General features: G+C 42.7%; 1 protein-coding gene across 1 annotated transcript; it reads left to right on the forward strand.

The window, feature by feature from the left end:
* The first annotated feature begins 249 nt into the window (after nucleotides 1-249).
* Nucleotides 250-4,529, forward strand: LOC117045046 (zinc finger protein 850-like). The gene is made up of 4 exons (XM_033145833.1): nucleotides 250-261; nucleotides 1,843-1,908; nucleotides 2,406-2,736; nucleotides 2,905-4,529. The coding sequence occupies exons 1-4, from the start codon at nucleotides 250-252 to the stop codon at nucleotides 4,527-4,529; spliced, it is 2,034 nt and encodes a 677-aa protein (XP_033001724.1).
* Nucleotides 4,530-25,061: the final 20,532 nt, after the last annotated feature.

The raw sequence follows: 25,061 nt of genomic DNA on the forward strand, positions 1-25,061 counted from the left end.
GAAAAGGAAGAGTGGATTACATATAATAACCTGTTAATAGAAAGGCAAGGGAAATTAGTACTCAAAAATTATGAGGAGATTAAAGATCAACTCTCAACCTGGTTTGATTATTTTCAAATTAACGAAATTTTAAAAAAAGATAAGATTTGCGGATTTGGGAAAGAACCTTCTAGATTTGAAAAGGAGGTGCTAAATAGGAAAAACAAGCTAATTTCTCGAATATATAAGATGTTGCTAGATTACGAAGTAATGGACGAGATGGTAATGGCTGCCATGACTAAATGGGCCCAAGATTTTGGGTACCCAGTTATGTTCGAGCAGTGGGAAAAGCTATGGCAGGTTAATTTAAGATTCACGGCAAACTACAATATAAGAGAGAATATGCTGAAGATGGCACATAGGTGGTATCTTACACCAGCCAGACTTGCCAAAATGAATAGAAGTCTTGCAAATGTTTGCTGGAGATGTGGATCTGAGAATGGGGATTTAATGTATATGTGGTGGCAGTGCGTAAAAATCAAAGTGTTCTGGGGGGAGGTATATGATGAAATGAAAAAGTTGATGGCAATTTCTTTTGTGAAAAGACCAGAGATATTTTTATTAAGTATGGTAGACAAGGAGATCCCAAACAAGCTGAAAGAAGTCTTTTTGTATGCAGTTGCAGCGGCAAGAACAGTAATAGCAAAAAGATGGAAAGAACAAGAAGCACCAAAGGTTATTGAGTGGCAAATCAAATTACAAGAATATGCAGAGATGGCTCTATTAACAAACAATTTAAGAGGAAATACAAAGCAGAACTTTGCTGGTAAATGGGAGGTCTATAAAAAATATGTGTTAAAATACAATAAAAGTATTGTTACCATGCCAGCATTCGAGGGGTGAAGGGAATGAAAACAGTTTGAAGGAAAGAGATGGGAGCAATGAAATGCCTAAGAATGCATGGTAGAAGGGAGTCAAGGAAGTGTGCAGGGTTGTAAGCATTTATATTTACAGCAGTTTAAGCAAAGGGATTTGTCAGGAAGACGGTGAATATAGTAAGCGAAGACGGAGCAGAACACTTATTATTTTTATTATTATTTTGTTGTTATTATTATTATTATTATTATTAATGGTCTATTACTATTTTTAATTTTTTATTTCAATTTTTCTTTTATTTATTTATTTATTTTCTTCTCACGTTGTTTATTTAATTTTTTTTCTTATTTTTTTTGTTAGTTGGCTGTATTGTATGTGTATACGTACAATATGTACAATATATTTTGTTCAGAATTGGGAAAAGAAGAAGCATACAAGCAAAATGATTATTGTATATAATTTTATTTAAGTTTTGTATTTGCGGTGGACTTTTCTTCTTTTGGTTGTATTTGTAAAATCTATAATAAAAATTAATTTAAAAAAACTAAAAAGAACACAAAGATCCAACCAACTTGATAACAATCACATAACACACTGACAAAAGTCAAGCAAAGCAAGTTGTGCTAACTTTTTCTGGTTATTTGGCTATAACGTTTGATAGCATATGGGTAATTGAACTAACTTTGTTGGATTGCATTCTTGATTAAATTATCTTCACATTTATATATATATTATTTTATAACATTACTCCAAAAGAAGTGGTGTTATGAGCCATCAAACCTCTGAAATACACTTTTTCCGAAAAAGCTTCCACTAGTTTGACCACTACTGTATATCAAACAAAGCAACATTCAACAACTCATCAGAGTCTAATAATAAATATGTTGGTTAATGACAAAAAACACAGGTAATGAACACATACCCAACTCCCTTCAGTTCTTCTCCATTTGTTCCTGAGGCTCTAATCCCTTTTGGTTTCCATTGCAGATTGTGATGAATTGGAAATCGAGAACAAGGATGACCACGATAAAATTCCCAGAGAGAAGAAGCCACGTAAAAATTTGGAGTGTTTAGAAAGCTGCAGTCAGAGCTCCAATTCCACTTCCCATCAACAAAATCTCATTGGAAAGAAACGCTATCAGTGCAAGGAATGTGGAAAGAACTTCAGGAAGAGCTCCACTCTCACTTCCCATCAAAGAATTCATATAGGGGAGAAACCCTATCAGTGTGTGGAATGTGGAAAGCGCTTCACTGATAGCTCCAATCTCGCTTCCCATCAAATAATTCATACAGGGGAGAGACCCTATCAGTGCTTCGAATGTGGAAAGAGCTTTAGTCACAGCCACAGTCTCACTTTCCATCGAAGAATTCATAGAGGGGAGAAACCCTATCAGTGCTTCGAATGTGGAAAGAGCTTCAGTCAGAGCACCAATCTCACTTCCCATCAAAGAATTCATACTGCTGAGAAACCATATCAGTGTGTGGAATGTGGAAAGAGCTTTAATCATAGCTCCTTTCTCACTTCCCATCAAAGAATTCATACAGGGGAGAAACCATATCAGTGTGTGGAATGTGGAAAGAGGTTCAGTAGGAAGGACAGTCTTACTTCCCATCTAAGAATTCATACAGGTGAGAAACCCTATCAGTGCTTCGAATGTGGAAAGAGCTTCAGTAAGAGCGCCAATCTCACTTCCCATCAAAGAATTCATACAGGGGAGAAACCCTATCAGTGTGTGGAATGTGGAAAGAGCTTCAGTCAGAGCGCTCCTCTCACTTCCCATCAAAGAATTCATACAGGGGAGAAACCATATCAGTGCTTCGAATGTGGAAAGGGGTTCAGTAGGAAGGACACTCTCACTTCCCATCTAAGAATTCATACAGGTGAGAAACCCTATCAGTGCTTCGAATGTGGAAAGAGCTTCTGTCAGAGCTCCAAACTCACTTCCCATCAAAGAATTCATACAGGGGAGAAACCCTATCAGTGCGTGGAATGTGGAAAGAGCTTCACTGATAGCTCCTCTCTCACTTCCCATCAAAGAATTCATACAGGGGAGAAACCATATCAGTGCTTCGAATGTGGAAAGAGCTTCACTAATAGCTCCTCTCTCACTTCCCATCAAAGAATTCATACAGGGGAGAAACCCTATCAATGTGTGGAATGTGGAAGGAGCTTCAGTCAGAGCTCCTCTCTCACTTCCCATCAAAGAATTCATACAGGGGAGAAACCCTATCAGTGCGTGGAATGTGGAAAGAGCTTCACTGATAGCTCCTCTCTCACTTCCCATCAAAGAATTCATACAGGGGAGAAACCATATCAGTGCTTCGAATGTGGAAAGAGCTTCACTAATAGCTCCTCTCTCACTTCCCATCAAAGAATTCATACAGGGGAGAAACCATATCAGTGCGTGGAATGTGGAAAGAGCTTCAGTAGGAAGGACAGTCTCACTTCCCATCAAAGATTTCATACAGGGGAGAAACCATATCAGTGCATGATATGTGGAAAGAGCTTCACTGATGGCTCCTCTCTCACTTCCCATCAAAGAATTCATACAGGAGAGAAACCATATCAGTGCTTCGAATGTGGAAAGAGCTTCACTAATAGCTCCTCTCTCACTTCCCATCAAAGAATTCATACAGGGGAGAAACCCTATCAATGTGTGGAATGTGGAAGGAGCTTCAGTCAGAGCTCGTCTCTCACTTCCCATCAAAGAATTCATACAGGGGAGAAACCCTATCAGTGCGTGGAATGTGGAAAGAGCTTCACTGATAGCTCCTCTCTCACTTCCCATCAAAGAATTCATACAGGGGAGAAACCATATCATTGCTTCGAATGTGGAAAGAGCTTCACTAATGGCTCCTCTCTCACTTCCCATCAAAGAATTCATACAGGGGAGAAACCCTATCAATGTGTGGAATGTGGAAAGAGCTTCACTGATAGCTCCTCTCTCACTTCCCATCGGAGAATTCATACAGCGGAGAAACCCTATCAGTGCTTCGAATGTGGAAAGAGCTTCTGTCAGAGCTCCAAACTCACTTCCCATCAAAGAATTCATACAGGTGAGAAACCCTATCAGTGCGTGGAATGTGGAAAGAGCTTCAGTAAGAGCGCCAATCTCACTTCCCATCAAAGAATTCATACAGGGGAGAAACCCTATCAGTGCGTGGAATGTGGAAAGAGCTTCACTAATAGCTCCTCTCTCACTTCCCATCAAAGAATTCATACAGGGGATAAACCCTATCAATGTGTGGAATGTGGAAGGAGCTTCAGTCAGAGCTCCTCTCTCATTTCCCATCAAAGAATTCATACAGGGGAGAAACCCTATCAGTGCGTGGAATGTGGAAAGAGCTTCACTGATAGCTCCTCTCTCACTTCCCATCAAAGAATTCATACAGGGGAGAAACCATATCATTGCTTCGAATGTGGAAAGAGCTTCACTAATGGCTCCTCTCTCACTTCCCATCAAAGAATTCATACAGGGGAGAAACCCTATCAATGTGTGGAATGTGGAAAGAGCTTCACTGATAGCTCCTCTCTCACTTCCCATCAAAGAATTCATACAGAGGAGAAACCCTATCAGTGCGTCGAATGTGGAAAGAGCTTCAGTCAGAGCTCCAAACTCACTTTTCATAAAAGAATCCATACAAAAGTCGGAAATACCATTATACAGCTTTAGGAAGCAGCCAAATCAGCCTCTTTTTAACCAGACCTTTTCCTGAATGACATCTAATGCCCTTTTAAAATGTGGTGTTTTTTGTTTTTATGTTGTAACTTTCTGAGATCTGTGAGTATAGGGAATAGGAGCCAACTCTTAAATGCCTAGGGGTCTCCCCCCCCCAATTTTTTTGAGGAGATGTGGCTTTTGCCCACTCATTAAGGAGACGTCATACTGGGGGAGAGAGAGAAAGGGTTTATTGACTGACCAATAAGAAAGGCCAGGGATGGAGCTTAACTGTGTTTAAGGCTCAACACAGGGATTTTGGCAATTAGTTCGGATGGTTTCTTTCCCCTCTTTTTCTTTTCTTTTTAATCCAAGCTTTTCTTGAAACAACATATATACATAATTAACAAAATTACCAAGCTTTTCTTGAAACAACATATATACATAATTAACAAAATTACGAATAATTCCCTAACATAAAATATAATTATACGCTTATAAAACTCACCATCCACCCTCTACTGCCCTCCACAGCAATTTGACTTCTTTATATTTCTTTATACCCTTTTCCCTTGCATTCTATAGTAGATTATATTTGTTAAATTCTGATTTTTCCTTTTTCCTTTTTTGGTTCTGTTATTGCTTACATTGTTTATTCTAAGCCTATTTGCATGTCGTTTTTAGAACAATATTTTGACATATAATCTTCGAAATACTTCCACTCCATTCTTAACTTTTGATTTGTTTGGTATCTTATAATTGAGCTTAATTTTGCCTATTCTATATACTCACTTAATTTGCAAATCCACTCTTCTTTTGATGTTATTTCCTGAGATTTACATTGAGTGGCAATCACTACCCTGGCAGCTGTTGTTGCATACAAAAAGATTGTTTTTTTCATATGTGGTATATCTTTGCCCACCAGCCCTAATAGATAAGCTTTGGGATTTTTTTATCAAGGGGTTTTTAAACATTTTCTTAAGTTCCTCATGTATTATTCCCCAAAAATTCTTTATTTCCTTGCAACCCCACCACATATGAATTGTCGTTCCAGGTTCCATGGTACATTTCCAACAAAGGTTGGATTTTAATTTATAAATTTTGGTGAGTTTGACTGATGTTAAATACCAGCTGTAAAACATTTTAACCAAGTTTTCCTTTATTGTGTAGCAGGCGGTAAAGTGAATATCCTCGCACCAGAGTTTCTCCCATTGTTCTAAATATATAGTGTTGCCGATGTCTTGTGCCCATTTGACCATTGTTTCTTTTACTTCTTCATCTATTAAATCATAGTCCCATAACAGAGTGTAAATTTTTGATAATAATTTCTTATTGTTTTGTAGTATAATGGTGCTAAATAGCGATTGTTCTTTAGCGAAACCTTTTCTTTGGTCTGCATTAAACATGCTTTTTAATTGTATATATTGCCAATTATCCATCCCATATTGTTTTAATTCTTCATATGTTTTTCATTTTAACTTTCCTTGGTCTTCTTCTGTGGCAAGAACCACCTGGGTAAAGCATATTATACCTAGTGCCTTATTCCTGTATTTGTTATGTGCTTTACATATATACACTTTGCTTTAGAAATCATAATTCTGAATAATGCATCTCTCACCATGCTCTAAAAAGCTGAACTTTGGATGGTAAGCTCATTTAGTTGCGTCTGCAGTTTGTGAAGAGGAACATTCAATATAGACACCCAGGTCAGGATGACATGATGTCTTGCAATGCAGGATATGAAACTAGGTTGGTTTCCATATAAATGTTCCAGGATGTCTGATAAAAGGGGATTTACGTCATGCCTGTCAAAAGGGAATTCTTTGCTTTGCTTTGCTGATAATACTGAACATACGGAAATCACTAATGAGCAATGCCTAATAAGGAACATGTATCCTGAAATTTTGGAAAGAAGAAGTAATCTTTATATGGTCAATAGGAAGGGCTATGCCCAAGTTTAGTGGTCAATGTTGTGATACTTTGTGTGATGTCAAAAGGGGTATAAAAGTCCAAGACACCCAGTGTTCGGGGCTCAGTCCATTTGCCACTGGGCCTATTGCTGCCAGCAATAAAATCTTATTTTCTTTTTCTCCAAACTTTTGTGCCTGTGATCCTTGAGAGTTATTTTTCAAAGGCAACTGGGTTCACTCGCAACATTTCCAATATCTGTCTATATGTTGCCCAGTTCGGATTCATATTGAGTTTTTTAACTGCATGGGCTTCTAATGGAGAGATCCATAAAGGGATTTGTAGCTCTAATAGCTGTTTATATATATTCCAAACTTTAAACAATGAATTTCTGAGTACAGTGGTACCTCGGGTTAAGTACGCTTCAGGTTAAGTACGCTTCAGGTTAAGAACTCCGCCTAAGAACAGAAATCGTGTTTTGGCGGCGCAGCGGCAGCAGGTGGTCCCATTAACTAAAGTGGTGCTTCAGGTTAAGTACGCTTCAGGTTAAGAACGGACCTCCAGAACGAATTAAGTACTTAACCCAAGGTGCCACTGTATATGATTTTTGAAGCTGTTATGTACCTTTACCTTCTCGTACGCTAGGTAGGCGTGTCACCGATACCTATTTTCGAAACTTTCTAGATTTAAAATACTGGTGTTTTCCAATATAATCCATTATTTTAGCAATGCCAGACATTCTGCTTCATAGTATAATTTTAAATTTAGTAATGCCAGTCCTCCTCTCTCCCTTTTATCTGTTAAAAGTTTATAATCAAAGAGGTTAATATGTTAAAAATAGAATATAAAAATAAAATAGAACAAGAGATGGACTGGAATCTAAAGATCTGGAGACAGAATAAATTTGAATTCGCAAATAAACCAAGTAAGTTTCTTGCTTGGCAATTAAAAAAACAGAAAAATGAAAAAATGATAAACAGAATAAGGATTGGAGACAAATATATAAATAAACCACAGACGATAATAGAAAAATTTCTAAAGTATTATGAAGAACTATATAAAAAGAAGGAAGAAGATAAGAATGAAATAAATCAGTATCTAGAGAAACACAAGTTAGAGATTAATATAGAGGAGAAAGCGAAGGAAATAGATACCCAGATAACAATACAAGAAATTAAAAATGTAATGAGAAAATGCAAACCTGGGAAATCACCAGGCCCAGACGGACTCCCAATAGAGTATTACAAAAAATTTGAAGAAACATTACTAAGCCCAATGAAAGATTTAATGAACCAAATATTAGAAAAAGGAAATATACCAGATTCATGGAAGGAAGCTTATGTAACACTCCTGCCGAAGCAAGACGCAGATCTTGATTTAATGTCAAATTATAGACCAATTTCTCTCCTGAATAGTGATTACAAGCTATTTGCAGGAGTAATTGCAAACAGGCTAGGAGAAGTAATTAAGGAGGTGATACATCCTAATCAAACGGGATTTATTCCAGGAAGGCAATTATCGAACAACACAAGAAACATAATAGATATATTAGAATATTTAGAGTTCAAAATAGATAAGAAGGCAGCATTACTACTACTGGATGCAGAGAAGGCATTCGATAATGTCTCCTGGGAGTTTATGAAAGGACAAATCGAGAAAATAGGATTGAAAGAAAATATGAAAAGAGCTATAGAAGCAATCTATAAACACCAAAGAGCAAGGCTAATAATAAATGGGAGTGTAACAGATAGCTTCCCAATAACCAAAGGAACAAGACAAGGGTGTCCTCTCTCACCCTTGCTCTTTGTACTGGTATTAGAAATCCTTCTAAATAACATCAGAAAGGAAAGAAATTTAAAAGGGATAGTAATCGGGAAGAATACTTATAAAGTAAGAGCGTTAGCAGACGACCTAATAATAACAACACAAGACCCCAAAGAAAATATACCTGTAGCATTAGATATAATTAAAGAATACGGCAAAGTGGCAGGATTGAAAATAAATTACCAAAAAATGACATTAATAACTAAAAATCTAGAAAAAAAGGAAAAAGAGGAATTACATCATCTGACAGGATTAGAAATTAAAAACAAAGCAAAGTATCTAGGAATCTATATAACACCAAAAAGTATTAACCTATTTGAGGATAATTATAAAAAGGCATGGAAGGAAATTAAAACAAATATGGAAACATGGAATAAACTACACCTTTCGCAATGGGGCAGAATATCAGTCATCAAAATGAATGTCTTACCCAAGATGATATTCTTATTCCAAGCAATACCAATCTTGGGGGGCATGAAGTGTTTTAAGGAGTGGAAAAGAGATTTGACCAAATTCATATGGAATGGCAAAAGACCAAGGATAAAATACGAATTGTTAACAGATAGGAAAGAAAGGGGAGGATTCGCCATGCTAAATTTAGAGCTTTATCATGCGGCAGCAGGGTTAAACTGGTTGAGAGAATGGATAACTTTGAAAGATCCTGAAATATTGGATTTAGAGGGTGTAGACAACAGGTATGGTTGGCACTCCTACTTACTATATGAAAAGGTTAAGGTCCACAAGGGTTTTCTCAATCATCTAGTCAGAAAATCATTATATTTAATCTGGATAAAATTTAAAAATATATTAGAACCAAAGATACCACTGTGGACCTCACCCATAGATGTAATAACAATCAAAAAAGTTAATATGGAAGGAGGAAGAGCCACATACCAAATGTTACTGGAAGAAAAACAGAATGAACTACACTTGAAAAAATATGAAGAAATTAAAGAACATCTCAGAGATTGGCTGCAATATTTCCAAATATATCAAAGATTTATAATAGACAAAAAAACCGGTTTAGCAAAAGAAAAATCTAAATTTGAAAAAGAGGTACTCCAAAGCAAAGGGAGATTTATTTCACGCATTTATAATATATTATTGGATTGGGAACTCAAAGAGGAAGAGGTAAAATCGGTAATGGTGAGATGGGCCCAGGACTTAGGTTATAACATCTTAATGGAGCAATGGGAGAGACTGTGGCAGGTGGATATTAAATTTACAGCCTGCTATAACCTAAGAGAAAATATCTTAAAAATGATGTACAGGTGGCAGAGCCGTCTCAAGGGGATCTGCCGCCCTGGCGCGGCTATCCCTCCGGCGCCCCCGCCATGCCGCCTCTCCGCCGCCTCCCTCCCACGCTTGCCGCCCCTTGGGAGGGGGGTGGGCGAGTGGGGGATGGGGGGCGTGGCGCTGGAGCGGCGCGGGGCTCTGCGCGCCCTTCCAGCGCTTCCGGGATGGGAGGCGAGGGCGGCCGGCTCGCGCTCCCGCGCGCAGCCGGGCAATTCGCGCTCCGCGCGCAGCCGGACAGCGCGGCGCGGCTGGGCAGCTCGCGCTGCATCGGGCGGGCGGCCGGCTGCGCGCGGGGCGCGAGCTGGCCGGCTGCGCGCGGGGCGCGAGGCTGCGCGCGGGGCGCGAGCTGGCCGGCTGCGCCGCGCCATCTGGCTGCGCGCGGGAGCGCGAGCCGGCTGCCCTCGCCTCCCGTCCTGGAAGCGCTGGAAGGGCGCGCAGAGCTCCTGTGCTCTCCTGGGCAGCCAGAGGGCGTGGTGTGGCCGGCCAGCTCCCTTGCCGGGAGGCAGAGGGTGCTGCCGGCAGGCGCTGCCAGCGGGGCTGGAGGACGGAGGCGCCCTCCAGGCCATTGCGCCCTGGCGCGCCGCGCCACCAGCCCCAATGGATGAGACGGCTCTGACAGGTGGCACCAAACACCAGAAAAATTGGCAAAAATGTACGGAAATAGATCTCCCTTATGCTGGAGGTGTAATAAAGAAAATGGGTCGTACAAACATATGTGGTGGACATGTCCTGTTATATGTAATTATTGGAACGGCATTTATGAAGAACTCAAAAAATTGATAAAATGTACATTCAAAAAGAGGACAGAAATTTTCCTGTTAAGTATTTTACCAGAGGAGATCAAAAAAAACAGAAAGAGTATTGTGTATGTATGGTTTAACAGCAGCGAGAATGCTAGTGGCAAGAAATTGGAAAAATAAACTTGCACCAACCATAGCAGACTGGCAAAACCTAATGTTAGAATACTTGCAACTAGCCAAAACAACGGGTAAAATAAGAAGACAAATGACCTAAGAAGTATGGAAAGAATGGAGGATATTTAAAGAATATTTAAGGAATAATGGCATAAATGGAATCCTAGTGGCAGATGTAGACTGAACCCTCAAATAAGTAATTAGAAATTTAAGGATGGAAAAAATGAAATATAAAAAGAAATTATAACTGTACGCTATACAAATACAACTCTACAAAATACAATGAGGATAATTGGAGGTACGAGAAGGCGTGTGTGTAAAGGTGGATGTATGTAAATATTTAAATTTGAAGAAGTTGATATATGTGATAAAAAAAAGTTTATACTTTATGTGTGGTTTTTTGGTTTGCCATATGAATTTTGTTAAATCTTTTCACCATTCATCAAAACAATTTTTTTTAATTATTATTGGTATTGTTTGGAAGAAATATAACATTTTCGGTAAAACATTCATCTTAATTATAGATATTTTCCTCATTAATGTCAGCTTTAATCTACTCCAGGTTTCTAAATCTCTTCTAATTTCCTTCCAGACCTTTTCATAATTGTTTCCAAATAGATTAATATTTTTCATCGTCAATTCTATACCTAAATATTTTGCTTTTGTAACAATTTCCAAACCTAATTTCTCCTGCAATTCGCTCTTTTCCAATTCCTGCATGTTTTCTACCATAAGTTTTGTTTTTGACATATTTATCTTGAAGCCCCTTCATGGATCACTGCCTTGTCGTGGCGAAGGGGCTTGAATAACTCAGGGAAGCTATGAGCTATGCCATGCAGGGCCACCCAAGATGGACAGGTCATAGTGGAAAGTTTGGACCAAATGTGATCCACCTGGAGGAGGAACTGGCAAGCCACTCCAGTATCCCTGCCAAGAAAACTCCATGGACAAAGACAACAGGCATATAAAAGATATGACGCTGGAAGATGAGCCCCTCAGGTCAGAAGGCGTCCAACATGCTACTGGGGAAGAGCGGAGGACAAGTACAAGTAGATTCAGAGCTGATGAAGCGGCTGGGCCAAAGCCGAAAGGACGCTCAGTTGCGGATATGCCTGGAAGCGAAAGGAAAGTCCAATGCTGTAAAGAAAAGCATTGCATAGGAACCTGGAATGTAAGAACCATGAACCTTGGTAAGCTGGATGTGGTAAAAAATGAGATGGCAAGAATAAACATTGACATCCTAGGCATCAGTGAACTAAAATGGACAGGAATGGGTGAATTCAGTTTGGATGACTATCATATCTACTACTGTGGGCAGGAATCCCGTAAAAGAAATGGAGTGGCCCTCATAGTCAACAGAAGAGTGGCAAAAGCTGTACTGGGATGCAATTTCAAAAATAATAGAATGATCTCGATACGAATCCAAGGCAGACCTTTTAACATCACAGTAATCCAAGTTTATGCACCAACTACCAGTGCTGAAGAAACTGAAATTGATCAATTCTATGAAGACTTACAACACCTTATAGAAACGACACCAAAGAAGGATGTTCTTCTCATTATCCTGACAGTAAGAGCTGTTCGACAGTGGAATTTGCTGCCAAGGAGTGTGGTGGAGTCTCCTTCTTTGGAGGTCTTTAAGCGGAGGCTTGACAGCCATCTGTCAGGAATGCTTTGATGGTGTTTCCTGCTTGGCAGGGGGTTGGACTGGATGGCCCTTGTGGTCTCTTCCAACTCTAGGATTCTATGAACTGGGGAAAGCTTTGGGCAAAGGACAGCTGTGCAAAGATGCTGCTGGCCGCCAGGTTTCTGGTCTCCCCGCTTTCTTCAACGGTGTAGCTTTGGAGATCCTGCGGGAGAGAAGAGCATCTCAGAGTCAGGCCAACTCTGGGCCAAAGCTCTTTCTCCACACTTGGAAAAGGCTGCTGCTCCACTCTGGGCAACCCTTAAACCACCCTGATGTCATCAGGACACTTACATTGAGTAGCTGGAGGAGGGTGGCAGCATTGGGGGCCTCCGTAAGGAGACCCTCCAGCAGGCGGTGGAACTGACCTTTCAGATCCTTTGGGAAAAGAGAGAAGAGAGGTTACATCCGGGGTGAAATTACATAAGAGCCACGCAAAGATAAGCTAAAGACAAAGGACCTCCCTCTCTGTGCTGATGCTCCTCACACACATGAAGAAGTCCCTCAAACATGCAGAGCAGAGGAGAGACGCCAGCTTCTTCCGGGGGGCAGCTGGAGGATGGCTCTGACCCCAGAGGCCAGGCTTGGCTTTCTACGGGATCCACAACCCCATGACCCTCGCCAGCCTGCCCCCCACCGCCGCCCAGTGCCACTCCGCCAGCAGCAGAGTGGCGGGGGAGGGGGAGCAGCCCGAAATCGGGCTTCTCCGCCCCCTCCGCCAGCAGCAGAGTGACGGGAAGGGGGGAGCAGCCCGAAAACAGGTTTCTCCGCCCCCTGCACAAGCGGCAGAGTGGCGGGGAGGGGGAGCAGCCCGAAATTGGGCTTCTCCGCAAGGCCGGTGCTAGGAATTGGCCGGGGAGGGGCGCCAAAAGGTGATATCGCATAGGGCGCAAAAAACTCTAGCACCAGCCCTGGAGGTGGGACACCCCAAACACTGGAGCAGATGGAGCCTGGGTCAGGTCCAGCCTTCTGGTTCTTTGCATCTTTTGACCAGCTATCCCCCCTTCTAGATCCTGCACCCTGAGCTGCCCCTCTAGTCCTTCATTGTTCAAACTTGCTCACCTAACACCACAGGCTCCTCCCGGACTTGCAGTGGGCCCATCCTGTTCCTCCGCCGGCAGCTGAACAGGGCCCTCAAGCGCCTGAACCCAGAAGGGAGCAGCAGACTGGAGAGAGCAACTCAGGAGCCCCAATGGGTGGGGTGTGTTTGTGTCTGTGGGGGGACAGGACGAGACAGGAAGGTGGTAGAGTCTTCCTTGGAACCAGAGAGACCCCCATGAAGGGGGTGAAGGCCAATGGCATTTGGCAGCTGGAGAGATGCAAGATGGAGCCAGGCAGAGGTGTAGTTGTTGGAGGGCTGGTCTAGGAGGAGCTGGGAGAGCAGGGTTCGAATCCACACTCAGCCATGATGCTCCCTGGTGGACCTTGGGGCACTTAGCCTACCTCGCAGGGCTGCTGTGAAGATAAATATTGGTGGCAGGGAGAACCAAGAAGCAGTGACGTAGCTAGCCTCTGCGCTGCTGGGGGCGGCGGCAGCGCAGAGGCACCCCCTGGGGGAGGGGTACGAGTGCGTTGTGACGTCATCATGACGTCATGACGCACGTGGATGCAGAAAGGGGGGATTTCCCCCTTTCCGAGGCTTTTTTTCGGCGGGGGGTGGTGGCCAGCGGGGAGGGGGTGACAAGTTTGACCCCCCCTCGCGGGTCCGACCCCCCCCCCGCCGAAAAAAAGCGGCGGAAAGGGGGAAAAGAAGCAGAGCAGGGCTTGAATGCGCCCTGTTCTGCTTCCTTTCCCCCCTCCCAGCGTTTTTTTTCTGCGGGGGGGGTGGCCAGCAGGGAGGGGGTGACAAGTTTGACACCCCCCTCGCGGGTCCGACCCCCCCCGCCGAAAAAAAGCGACGGAAAGGGGAAAAAAGAAGCAGAGCAGGGCTTGAATGCGCCCTGTTCTGCTTCCTTTCCCCCCCTCCCAGCAGTTTTTTCCGTCGGGTGGGGTGGCCAGCGGGGAGGGGGTGTCATGCCAGCGTGACACCCCCTCCTCGCTGCCCCCCCCGCCGAAAAATAGCCGCTGGAAGGGGGAAAACGCGACATCCCCCCGTTCGGGTCCACCAGTTGGGGCAGGGTGGGAGGGGCCGACCAAAGTGTCACCCCTCCTCCCCTGGAACTAAGGGCGGCCTGCCCCCCGCCCCCCCTTGCGACGCCCCTGCCAAGAAGGCCACTTTGAGCTCCTGGGAGGAAAGTGGGCTAGGAATGTCCTAATAAAAGTGGATGATGAGAGGGGTGAGAAAAGGGGAAGGCAGGGGAAGAGTGTGGAGGAGCTGAGCTCTCTGGAGAAGACTGGCCGGGTTGTTTTCCAGAGAGCCAACGCTGTGCCTGGGACCCCAGGACTCGCACACTCCAAGAGACCAAGAGAAAGGGAAGGAATACTACTTACAGCCTGCCCATTTCGTCCAGGAAAAAATCCTACCCTCCTCTCTAAACTAACTATCTAAAATGCCCATCCAAGCCTAACTCAGACCCCCACCCCAAACCCAGCCCTAAGCCTAAACCTAACCCTAAGTACTCTACTGTGTGTACAAAAGAAATATATACAAAATAGGCACAAATGTGCACATTATAAAAATGTAAAACAAAAAAATATTAAACAAAAGAACAATAAAATAAAGATATTAAAATAAAGAGCAAATATATTAAGATAAAAAGTAAAAACAAACAAACAAATTAACCACGAAAGCACGCCCGTGTCAAGAATCTCAGCGGGCTGAAATCAAGAAAATCAACCAAAGAAAAGAAAAGAAAAGAAAAGAAAAGCAAAAGCTGTTAGGGTGAAGGAAGGCTCTGAGCTGCTTTGTGAAAAATAAATAAAATAAAAGTGTTAAAATACAAATCAATCAATCAAATGAAAGTAGCAAATGAAATCAGAATCAAAATAAGAAATTGAGAATATAAGAATGCACTGAACGCCTCGCCCAATCCTTCATCAACCACCACCAACTGCAGACTGTGGGGCAAAGAGCCCAGCCTGGGGGGAGCAGGTCTGAGGGGCCCGATCCCTGTTCTGGTTCTCTCCACGCTTGGCTTTCTGCAGGAATGGCTCCCCATGCCCTAAGCCAGCAGGATCCTTCTCTTCCACAGATGATGCACAACTCCTTCCCCAAAGCCCCTCCCTCCCCCACACCACCCATCACTCACCATGGTGGCTTTGGCCGTCTCCTGCTTGGAGCACTTCAGGGTTTGGAGCCCCCTGAGCTGAGCTGCCTGGCACTTCTGAATCACCTCCAGCAGGTACAGCTGATCTTCCTCCAGCAGCTGAAAGGCAAAAGTCAGGCTGTCAGTTCCTTGGAAGGGAGGGCTTCTCCACATCTGACAGTGCAGAGTGGGGGGCAAGGGGGGCAGGTCTGAGTCCCTACTCTGGTTCTCTCCAATATTCACCCCTGGGGGAGGGATGTGCAACATCTGCAAAGAGAAGGAAATGGGGACAGGTGAGTCAGTCCCTGAGCACCTGGCAAGGCTATTCCAAGAGTTTTATCCTGGATTCCGAGTCCTACTAGATAGAAGGGACACCCCAGGGCTTGGGGGCTAATCCTGGCCTCCTTCAACCAGAATGTGGCTCCCCAGACTAACGAGATGGGCAATATCCGGTTCCGTGCCACCCTTTTAAAATTAAAATATCAAAACACATCCCAACTTTCAGAGCGTGTGAATCACATGAGGGAAAAAGACCGCTGTGCCAGTCACAAAAATAGGATTATTACTTCCTTCTCCCACCTTTAAAGTAAAGGTCTACCTAACCAAACCGAATGGACCCAAGTCTGCCTTCCTCCGCAAACCTCAACTTCGCTCTTCAAGCCAAAAGACAACACTGAAACCCCCTGGCCTTTCACTGGTAGAGCCGCCTCCATGCCTGTGGCATTTACCTCAGCGCAGCGCAGAGACTGACTGAGCGGGCGGAGAGATGCTTTCAGCAGGGGCGTTTCTAGCCCCTTGCCTACGGGGCCCGCCCCTCTCCCTGCCCCGGCTCCTCAAACCAGCCTGCGGAGAGAAAAACCGCTGAAAGTGGGGCGAAGGAAAGCAAAGCAGGTGCTTGACAGCGTCTGCTCTGTATTCCTTTCCTCCCTTTCTTTCAGAGGCTTTTTTTGGCCTCCGGCTGGCCCGTGCGGAGCGCGGCATAGAGGCGACGGGGTGGCACCCCTCCTCGCTGGCCCGCGCCTTGCCTCCACGCTGAGGCGAAAAAAGGCGAGCTTCTGCCAAGCAAGAGAGGCTTGAGCTGGGTGGACTCGGCTTTGCAAGGGTTAAAGGGAACTGAGCTGCCTTCCTAGAGAGGACAGGAAGCAAGAGCGGGCCAGGTCCTCCAGAGCCAAGGCCCCTCCCTCCCCAGTCCTTTCCTGCAAGGGCTGCATCTCTGTCCCCTCCTGGGATCTGGTGAGTCTCTCCTCTCTCTCTCCCCCCCCCCCAGGGTGCAGTGGGGGGGGGCGGTGGGGGTCTCAGGGCTGCAGCAGGGGAGGATGGCAGCCTGGGGGGCCTGATCTGCTTATGCAGCGGGAGGAGAGGGTCCTGCCAGGGAGGGGCGAGGTCTGCAACGCTCTCCTTCCTGGAGATCAGAGGATCCCAAACTCATTTGGCATTTCAGAAAAAAATGACTCCCACGAAATCTCCCTTCTTTGAACAAAGGAATCCCTAGGACTTTAACTGTGTGTGGCATCGCTCAGCGTCATTGCACAACAGAGGAAACATGTGCAAATGGTTTTCCAAAGCTGTCCTGTTTCACCTGTGAGAGAAGCAGGCACTCCTGGCGTCCTGTTTACCTTTTTTCTCTTGCAGGTGACAGAATGATGCCAGCAAGAGCTCCTGATCCGTCTTTTCATGGGGGCAGAAGGGAAGCAGCGGCTGTGGAACCAGATCAGGTCAGGGGAAGCTGCCTTGTGGGGACAGAGGCCGAGGGCTGGAGCAATGTCATGGTCTGGTTGGGCACAGAGGAATGGTGGGAGGAAGCAGCCGGGGAACCAGGAAGGGAAGATGGCTCACACCCCAAGAAGTGGAGGTAGAAGGAGGATGGGCGGTCAGAGGGGGAAGAGGGAGAAGCCTGGGAAGAAGAGGTGTCAGCAGCTGAAGGGGTAACAGGGCTTAGTGAGCTGGGAGACTCTGTGGCAGAATGCAGTGCAGAATCAGAGGCAGAAGAGGAAGGAGGTCAAGAGGCTGAAGTGAGTCAGGATAAGGAGGAGCCACCGGTGGCTCCCTCTCCTTTTGCCAGAAGCCACCCTCCTTGCTTGTCTCTCAGAGCCAGGAGACGTCCTGCATTGCAGGAATCTCTGCTAGCTAGGTCATCGAAGGCAGCTGGTCATCCAAAATAGGTGTCAGGGAATCATCCGTACCCAGAGAGGCCGTGCAGGGGCTGTGGAAATACAGACAGCCCCAGCAGCGTGGGAACAGCAGCAACACCTCCAGTGGGGAAAGCAGGACGTCCTCCAGCAGGGAGGAGAGGCAAGAAGCGGGACAGGCGAGGAGAGGGCTTGGGGATGCCAGGGAGCCCCAGCGCCCACACAGCCAAGCCGGCAAGGAAGGAGGCACGATGCTTCCGGCGCCCCAATTGCGTAAAGGGGTAAAACGTAAGGAGGAGATTTGGGGTACCGAAGTTCTTTTTCTGGGGGCGCTCTCAAAGAGCACCACTTCCGGAATCTGGGACCAACTGAAACGGTTATGGGTTTTGGAGCTCTGCACTGTACATATTTGCACTATTAAAACTGTAAATAGAAGGAACAGAGTCTTGCCTCGTTACTCACGAGAAACCACCACATAAACCTTACAATAGGCTTATTTTATTTCTTGATTGATCACTGATTGCTAAAATTGGGTTCTAAGCAGTGGACAAATGAGAACAAATAGTGGCCTGGATTCACCTAACAAACTCTACCCGCTGCAAAATGGGGCCTGCTCTCCATTCCTCCCCCTCTCCATGCCCCCATGAACCCCCTGAATTTGACTCTAGGGCATTGGGAGGGAACTCTCCAGAACAGTTCACGAGGAGAGGAGAAAGTGGATCCTTCCATCAGGCAAACTGGAATGCTTGCGTAGGCAGAATGACTTGGAAAACACAAGGTGGAATACCACCTATTTCTTCAAAGAGGAACACCCATAATTAAAATGAAGAATAAAACAAGCACCCAGAATTAAAATGTGCAGCAAAGCAATCCTATTGAAACAACACCGCAATTTACAGGAAGTAAACGACAGAGCATTGTGTAGCAGATCATATTGATGCTGTCTCAGAGGAGGACATTTCCCTTTTTCTTTTAGGGTCCAGTGTGCTTTGAAGATGTCGCTGTTCGTTTCACAGACGAGAAGTGGGTGTTGCTGGATCCTGACCAGAGAGCTCTGCATAAGGACGTCATGGAGGAGAATTGTGGGATCGTGGCCTCTCTTGGTATGGCTCTCTGTGGGATCGTCCTATCTGCCTGCAAATTCAAAAAATACCACTATGTGACCAACCACATATATTTTCACAGAACTCACAGTTTTTTCTTTGAATAATCTTCCTCAAATTATTCCTTTTTCTACCATGATTGGCCTGCTCTGAACCGCCCAGGCCATCTTAAATGTCAGCTTCAGAATTGTTAGGAAAGATAAGTAGCTTCAGGTTTTCTGTTTTTGTTTTTGACGACTGACATTGGAGATGGAGGAGATGCTATGACTGGACCAAACAAAATCCATCCCAGAGAAGAGCTAGGCTTATTGAATCTCAGGTAGTAGTAGCAGTGATGATGATGATGATGATGATAGTACAGTAATACAGTGGAACCTCGGTTTAGAAATTTAATCTTTTCCAGAACAGGAGTGTTCTTAAATCAAGGTACCACTTGTAGTAATAATTATAATTTTTATTTATTCTCTGCCCATCTGGCTGGGTTACCCCAGCCACTCTGGACAGCTTCCAACACATATATAAACATGAAATATAAATAACAATTGTCTAATCCCATATAAAAAGAGCATTAACTTTAAAATGAACAACTTATACTAGTGGCCAAAATTGTGGAAACCTTTTGTGAAAAGTGTATTTCTGAGGTTTGATGGGTCATAACACCACTTTTGTGTGGAGTAATACCATAAAATTATATATCAATGGAAAGATAATTTAATGAAGAATGTAATGCAATAACTTTTATGAAGGAGTATTTATTAGAACAGCAATCATAAAGAAAAAATGTGAAACCTTTGGTAATCTTTGGTAACCTTTAGCTTTAATTACCGCCTTACAACGCCTTCCCATGAAGTGATTCAAGTTTTTAGTTCCGCAGCTGTAATAATGTGAAACCAAGACTGAATTATTGCCTCTGTTGGACTTCCGGTTTGGTGCCGGTCAATGGCGGACGGGAGCTGAAGAGCTCCGGTTCACCGAGGGGCGTTAGGGGTTACCCCTTAAAGCCACGGGAAGAGCGTCCCGTGGACCGTGGTCTTGTGGGTCCCTGACGTGTCGTCCCCGCTCCCGATTGACCCTCGTAAGGGGGGAAATCGGGCAAGCGAGGCTCCGACACGGGACTGAAGAGACGGCTGCCCCCGGAGAACAAAGCAGCGATCCCGCCAGACTTGAGCACCCAGCACTTCCTACCTAGAGACTGTAAAAAGAAGCTCTGTAAGTAAGATTATTTACTGGATTAAGAACTTTTAAGAACTTTTTAAACTTGCAGAGAAAACAATAAAAGGAAGCCCGCTCTCTTTGAACTGCTTGATGGAGCAGGGTATCGGCAAAAGAGTAAAGCCGCGACTAACGGAAAAAAGTTTTGCTAACTCTGCCGAACTTTTTAAAAGTGGATTAAAAGTTGTTTGGATGCTTTTTAAAGATTTAATAATAAGAATTAAGGCAAAAGAAGACACCGCTTCACCCTCTGGATTAGGATTCCGGGTCGGAGGCGGGCTGCGTTACATTATTGCCATTTGTTTTAGTAACTGTTTACCAGAGGAGACATTTTAACTTCTTTGTTGCCGGCTACAGCTTGTTTGCACGGACTTGGTGGTTACATTGCAATTGGAAAAATAGATATTGACTTGGCCTATTTAAAACTAACTGTTCTTGACTTGTGGAAAGTTTGGAACTTTTGAAGTTAGTGAAATCTTTGCCTATATTTGGATAGTTGAAACTGTTTGGGACTCCTGGCTCAGCAGTCTCTTTGTTCTCTGGACTGAATTGCTGGCCACCTGGTGTTTACTTTTGGGACTGTTGGTCTTCTGCTGTGAATGTCTGAGACAGTTACTACAACTGGGGTGACCTTGAGATTACAGCTGCAGAGCTCTCAGGAAATGCAAGATAGCACTAGATCCAAAACAACTGCTTCTGCACAAAGAAAAGGCTCTGTTTCCTTAACCATACAGGAGCAAATGGAGAAATTAGCTGCCAGTATTGCAGAAATAGCAGAAGGACTTAAGAAAGTATCTGAGGAGGTGAAGCAAACGCAGGTTTCAGTAAATACAATAAACACAACAGTAAACTCTGCAACAGAGAAACTCCAAGCTGAGATTAAAGACTCCACCCAAACATTGGAAAAGTCAATTGGACAAATTGAGGAAAACGTAAGGAAAAATAGAGAAGAAATTAATAAAATTGGTCAAGAGGTCACAGTCTTAAAGAAGGATTCAGAGGAATTTAAAGTAGTCAAAGAAAAAATAAAAAAGGTGGAGGAGAAATTGGACAACATTGACTTGGAGAAAATAGAAAGGATTGGAACACAGCAGAGAAGTGTAGAAGAATCTCTTGCCTTTCTTCAACTCCGCCAAAGAGAGGGGAACATCCGTCTAAGAGGTCTCCCAGAATTGGAAGGTGATAGCCTAAAAGCTTTTATAGTGAATCAATTTTCAACATTCTGGCATTTGGAAGAGGAAGAAGTCTCAGCTCTCATACTGAAGGCCTTCAGGTTTGGACCTAAAGGATCCAGAGGAAAGAAAAGCACTAAGACAGTCAGTGACTGTCTGATTGTGTTGAACAACAGATACGACAAGAGACTATTTTCTGGATCTACACTACAAGAACAACCTGGTGGTGCAGCAGAACAAAGTTATTCTTTATAAGGATATCCCCAAATTTTTTCTGGACAAAAGAGTGTCGTACCACGACTTAACAACAGAGCTAAGAAGAAGAAGCATCCCCTTCAGTTGGGAATTTCCGGAAGGCCTTGCATTCACGTTTAAAGAAAAGAAGATAAGGATAAAATCCCCGGCAGAAAAGCAAAATTTTTTGGATAAATACCTGGAAGACTTCAAAGGTTCAGCACTTGATCCAGCTTTTTTCTATCGGCTTCCAGGAACATTTCTACCGCCAGGGGTTCCAGGACCAAGTGAAAAAGACCCGGAAGAAGACAAGTTAGCAGAGGCATCTGGAGGAGGAGAGTAAAAAAGTAAACGAAAATGGCGCTCAAATTGATGACATGGAATGTTCGGGGCTTGAACCAGAGACCGAAGAGACACAGAGTTTTTTATAGCTTGGAGAAGAAGAATTTAGGCATAATATGCTTACAGGAGACCCATATAGTTCGACGACATAGAAGAATACTACAAAATAAAAAACTAGGCCAAGAATTCATATCATCGGATAAAGTCAAGAAGAGAGGAGTCATAATTTATGTAAAGGAAAAGTATAGTCCAAGACAGCTATTTAAAGATGAAGAAGGGAGATATATTGCTGTTGAAATTAAAGTACAAGGCGAAAAATTTTTGATTCTGGGACTTTATGCACCAAATGACGGAAAGTCAATTTTTTTACAAAAACATACATGATCTGCTGCTGGACTATCTGGACTATAAAATAGTTTGCCTTGGAGATTTTAATGGTGCAGTTTCCACACTAATGGATAGATCGCAAAGGACTAAACTAACAGCAGCAACATGACATGGAGCTGAATCCTGCTGAAATAGAAATAATAATAATAACAATAATAATAATAATAATAATAATAATAATATTTATATAAATATATATGTGCTTCAGTATCTGGGAAAAGATCACTGCGGAACGCTTCAGTTTGGGCTCAATTATTTCATTCATGCATTTTGCTGCATTTACATTCCCATTGATGACACAAATTCTGCCCACACCTTTTGCTGCCATACAACCCCAGATCATCACACTATCTGGGTGTTTCATGGTCGGTGTAACGCAAGTAGGATGTATATCTTCTCTGATTCTTATCCTCGCGTATTTCATGCCATCACTACCAAGCAAGGAGATTTGGGTGTTATGAGCCATCAAACCTCTGAAGTGGTGTTATGAGCCATCAAACCTCTGAAATACACTTTTCCCCAAAAGGCTTCCACAATTTTGACCACTACTATATATCAAACAAAGCAAAATTCAACAACTCATCAGAATCTAATACTAAATATGCCTTTATACATTTTGGCCAGCTTAACTGGTGTCAGATCCACCTATATTGCATCTTTAGTATGTTTTCTTTAATGTCATAATTCGGTGTTAGTTGGCTATCCCTCCTCCATAGATTTTCCCATTTTTCTAGCATAATTGGTTTTCCCAAATCCTGTCCCCATTTTATCATGGCTTCTTTAATTTGCTCATCTTCTGTCTCCCATTTTAGCAGTATATAATATAAGTTTTTTATATAATTTTTTTCTTTATCCAATAATATTTCTTCTAATTTTGATTTTTCTTTTTCAAATCCAATTTTCTTATCTTCTTGTAATCTCTGATTAATTTGAAAATATTGTAGCCAACTGGTTAAATATTTTTTGATTACATCATACTCTTTTAATTTTAATTCACCTTCCTTTTCCTCTAATAAGATTTTATATGTTGGCCCATTTATATCCATATTCCGCTTTTTACGGTCACAATCTCGAGGGGGGATAGCCAGCAGGGTGTTTTTGGCTCAAAATACCTTTTATATTTCATCCAAATTTTATAGAGTGATTTTCTTATTATGTTATTCATAAACACATTTTGCTTGTTTATTTTTTCCCTCATAAGGTACCAGTGCCATCCAAATCCAAGCCCATCACTCTCCAAGTCCAATAACTCGTTGTTTTTCAATTCCACCCAATCCTTAATCCAGGACAATGCTGCCGCATCATGGTAGAGTTCTAGGTCCGGTAACCCAAACCCGCCTCTTTCCCTGTGATCAATTAATATTTTATATTTGATTCGAGGCTTCTTGCCATTCCATATGAATTTAGAGATGTCTTTTTTCCAGTCTTTGAAATAACTCGTCCCTCCTAACAATGGTAAATTCTGAAATAAATAATTCATTTTAGCTAATACCCACATTTTGACTATTGAAATTCTGCCTAGTAAGGATATTTTTAATTTAGACCACGTTTCCAATTTGTTTCTTATTTGCTTCCATTTTTCCACGTAGTTTTCTTGTACCAAATCTAAGCCTTTAATTGTCATTTGGATGCTTAAATATTTTATTTTCTTTGAAATATTTAGCCCAGAAAGCTCTTGTAGCTCCCTTTTTTCTCTATCTTCCAAATTTTTCACAAGCATACTTGTTTTATCATAATTAATTTTCAATCCTGCGAGTTTACCATATTCATTTATTTTATTTAGCGCATTCAGTATAATATTCAGACGGTCTTCTGTTGTAATGAGTATATCATCGGCAAAGGCCTTGATCTTATGTTTCTTTTCTTTTTTCCCTATCACCACACCCCTTATTTTTTCATCTTCTCTTATGTTTTTTAGCAGAATTTCTAAGACAGTTATAAAGAGGAGTGGTGACAGGGGACAGGCTTGTCGAGTCCCTCTGGTTATGTTTATGCTTTTTGTCAATTTACTGTTAATTATTAATCCTGCTGTTTGACTCTCATATATGGTCTTGATTGCTCTTTCGAATTTATCGCCTAGGTTTATCTCTTTTAATACTCTCATCATGAACTGCCACGAGACCCTATCGAAAGCTTTTTCTGCGTCTAATGACAATATTGCTGCTTGTTTTCCTCTATTATTTTCTAGGCATTCCAGCTTGTCTTCCTTTTACAAAGCCCACTTGGTCCTTATATATTAAATCCTCCAATGAATTACTTAATCTGTTAGCTAATATTTTGGCAAAAAAATTATAATCGCAATTTAACAATTTATCAGTGTTGGCGATGCAAAAAAGAAATAGGCAAGTATATGCATATGTGGTGGTACTGTATTGAAATCAAAATGTTTGGGAGACGATACACAAAGAATTAAAGAAAATCATTAAATATTCCTTTAAGAAAAATATTGAAACATTCCTTTTAGGAATGCTGGGCAAGGATATCCAGGCAAAAGACAGAACCATAATCATGTATGCAACAGTTTCAGCCAGACTCCTAATAGCGAGAAACTGGAAATGAGAAAGAGTACCAAATAAAGAGGATTGGCAACTAAAAATGATGACGTATTATAATCTAGCATCAAAATATGAGGAATTAAAAGGGATAAAGGAAAAGGAGAGAGGAAAATAACGAAGTCAATTAAGGATTATAATAAATTACATATTGAAAAGGCTGATCTCTTGGCAGAGTTGTAAAGGCTCAAGTAAATGGGGGAAGAAGAAATAAAGAAGATATAAGGGCATGCAGATAGAACAAGGAGCAAATACAAATGTTGTAACGGGGAGGTTGAGAAGCAACCGAGGGGGGGGGAGAAATTTCCCAGGGAGGGGGGAAAGGGGAATGAGTGCAAAAAAGATGTGAGATATATGTTTTTCTCTTTGTCTATGTAACATTTGTGTAATTTTTCTATTTTTGAATCTGTAAGACTAAAAATAAAATAAAAGGTTTTAAATTGAAAAAAAGAATCTAGTACTAAATATGTTGCTTAATGACAAACAACATAGGTAATGAACACACACCCAACTCCCTTCAGTTCTTCTCCATTTGTTCCTGAGACTCTAATCCCTTTTTGTTTCCATTTCAGACTGTGATGAATCGGAAATCATGACCAAAGGTG

This window comes from Lacerta agilis, chromosome 4 (assembly GCF_009819535.1).
Source record: "Lacerta agilis isolate rLacAgi1 chromosome 4, rLacAgi1.pri, whole genome shotgun sequence".
Taxonomy (NCBI): domain Eukaryota; kingdom Metazoa; phylum Chordata; class Lepidosauria; order Squamata; family Lacertidae; genus Lacerta; species Lacerta agilis.

Coding starts and splice junctions, on each gene's coding strand:
- LOC117045046 (XM_033145833.1), top strand. Junction 1,909..2,405: donor TCCCAGAGAGAAGAAGCCAC/GTAAAAATTTGG, acceptor CATACAGGGGAG/AAACCATATCAGTGTGTGGA. Junction 2,737..2,904: donor CCATCTAAGAATTCATACAG/GTGAGAAACCCT, acceptor GAATTCATACAG/GGGAGAAACCATATCAGTGC.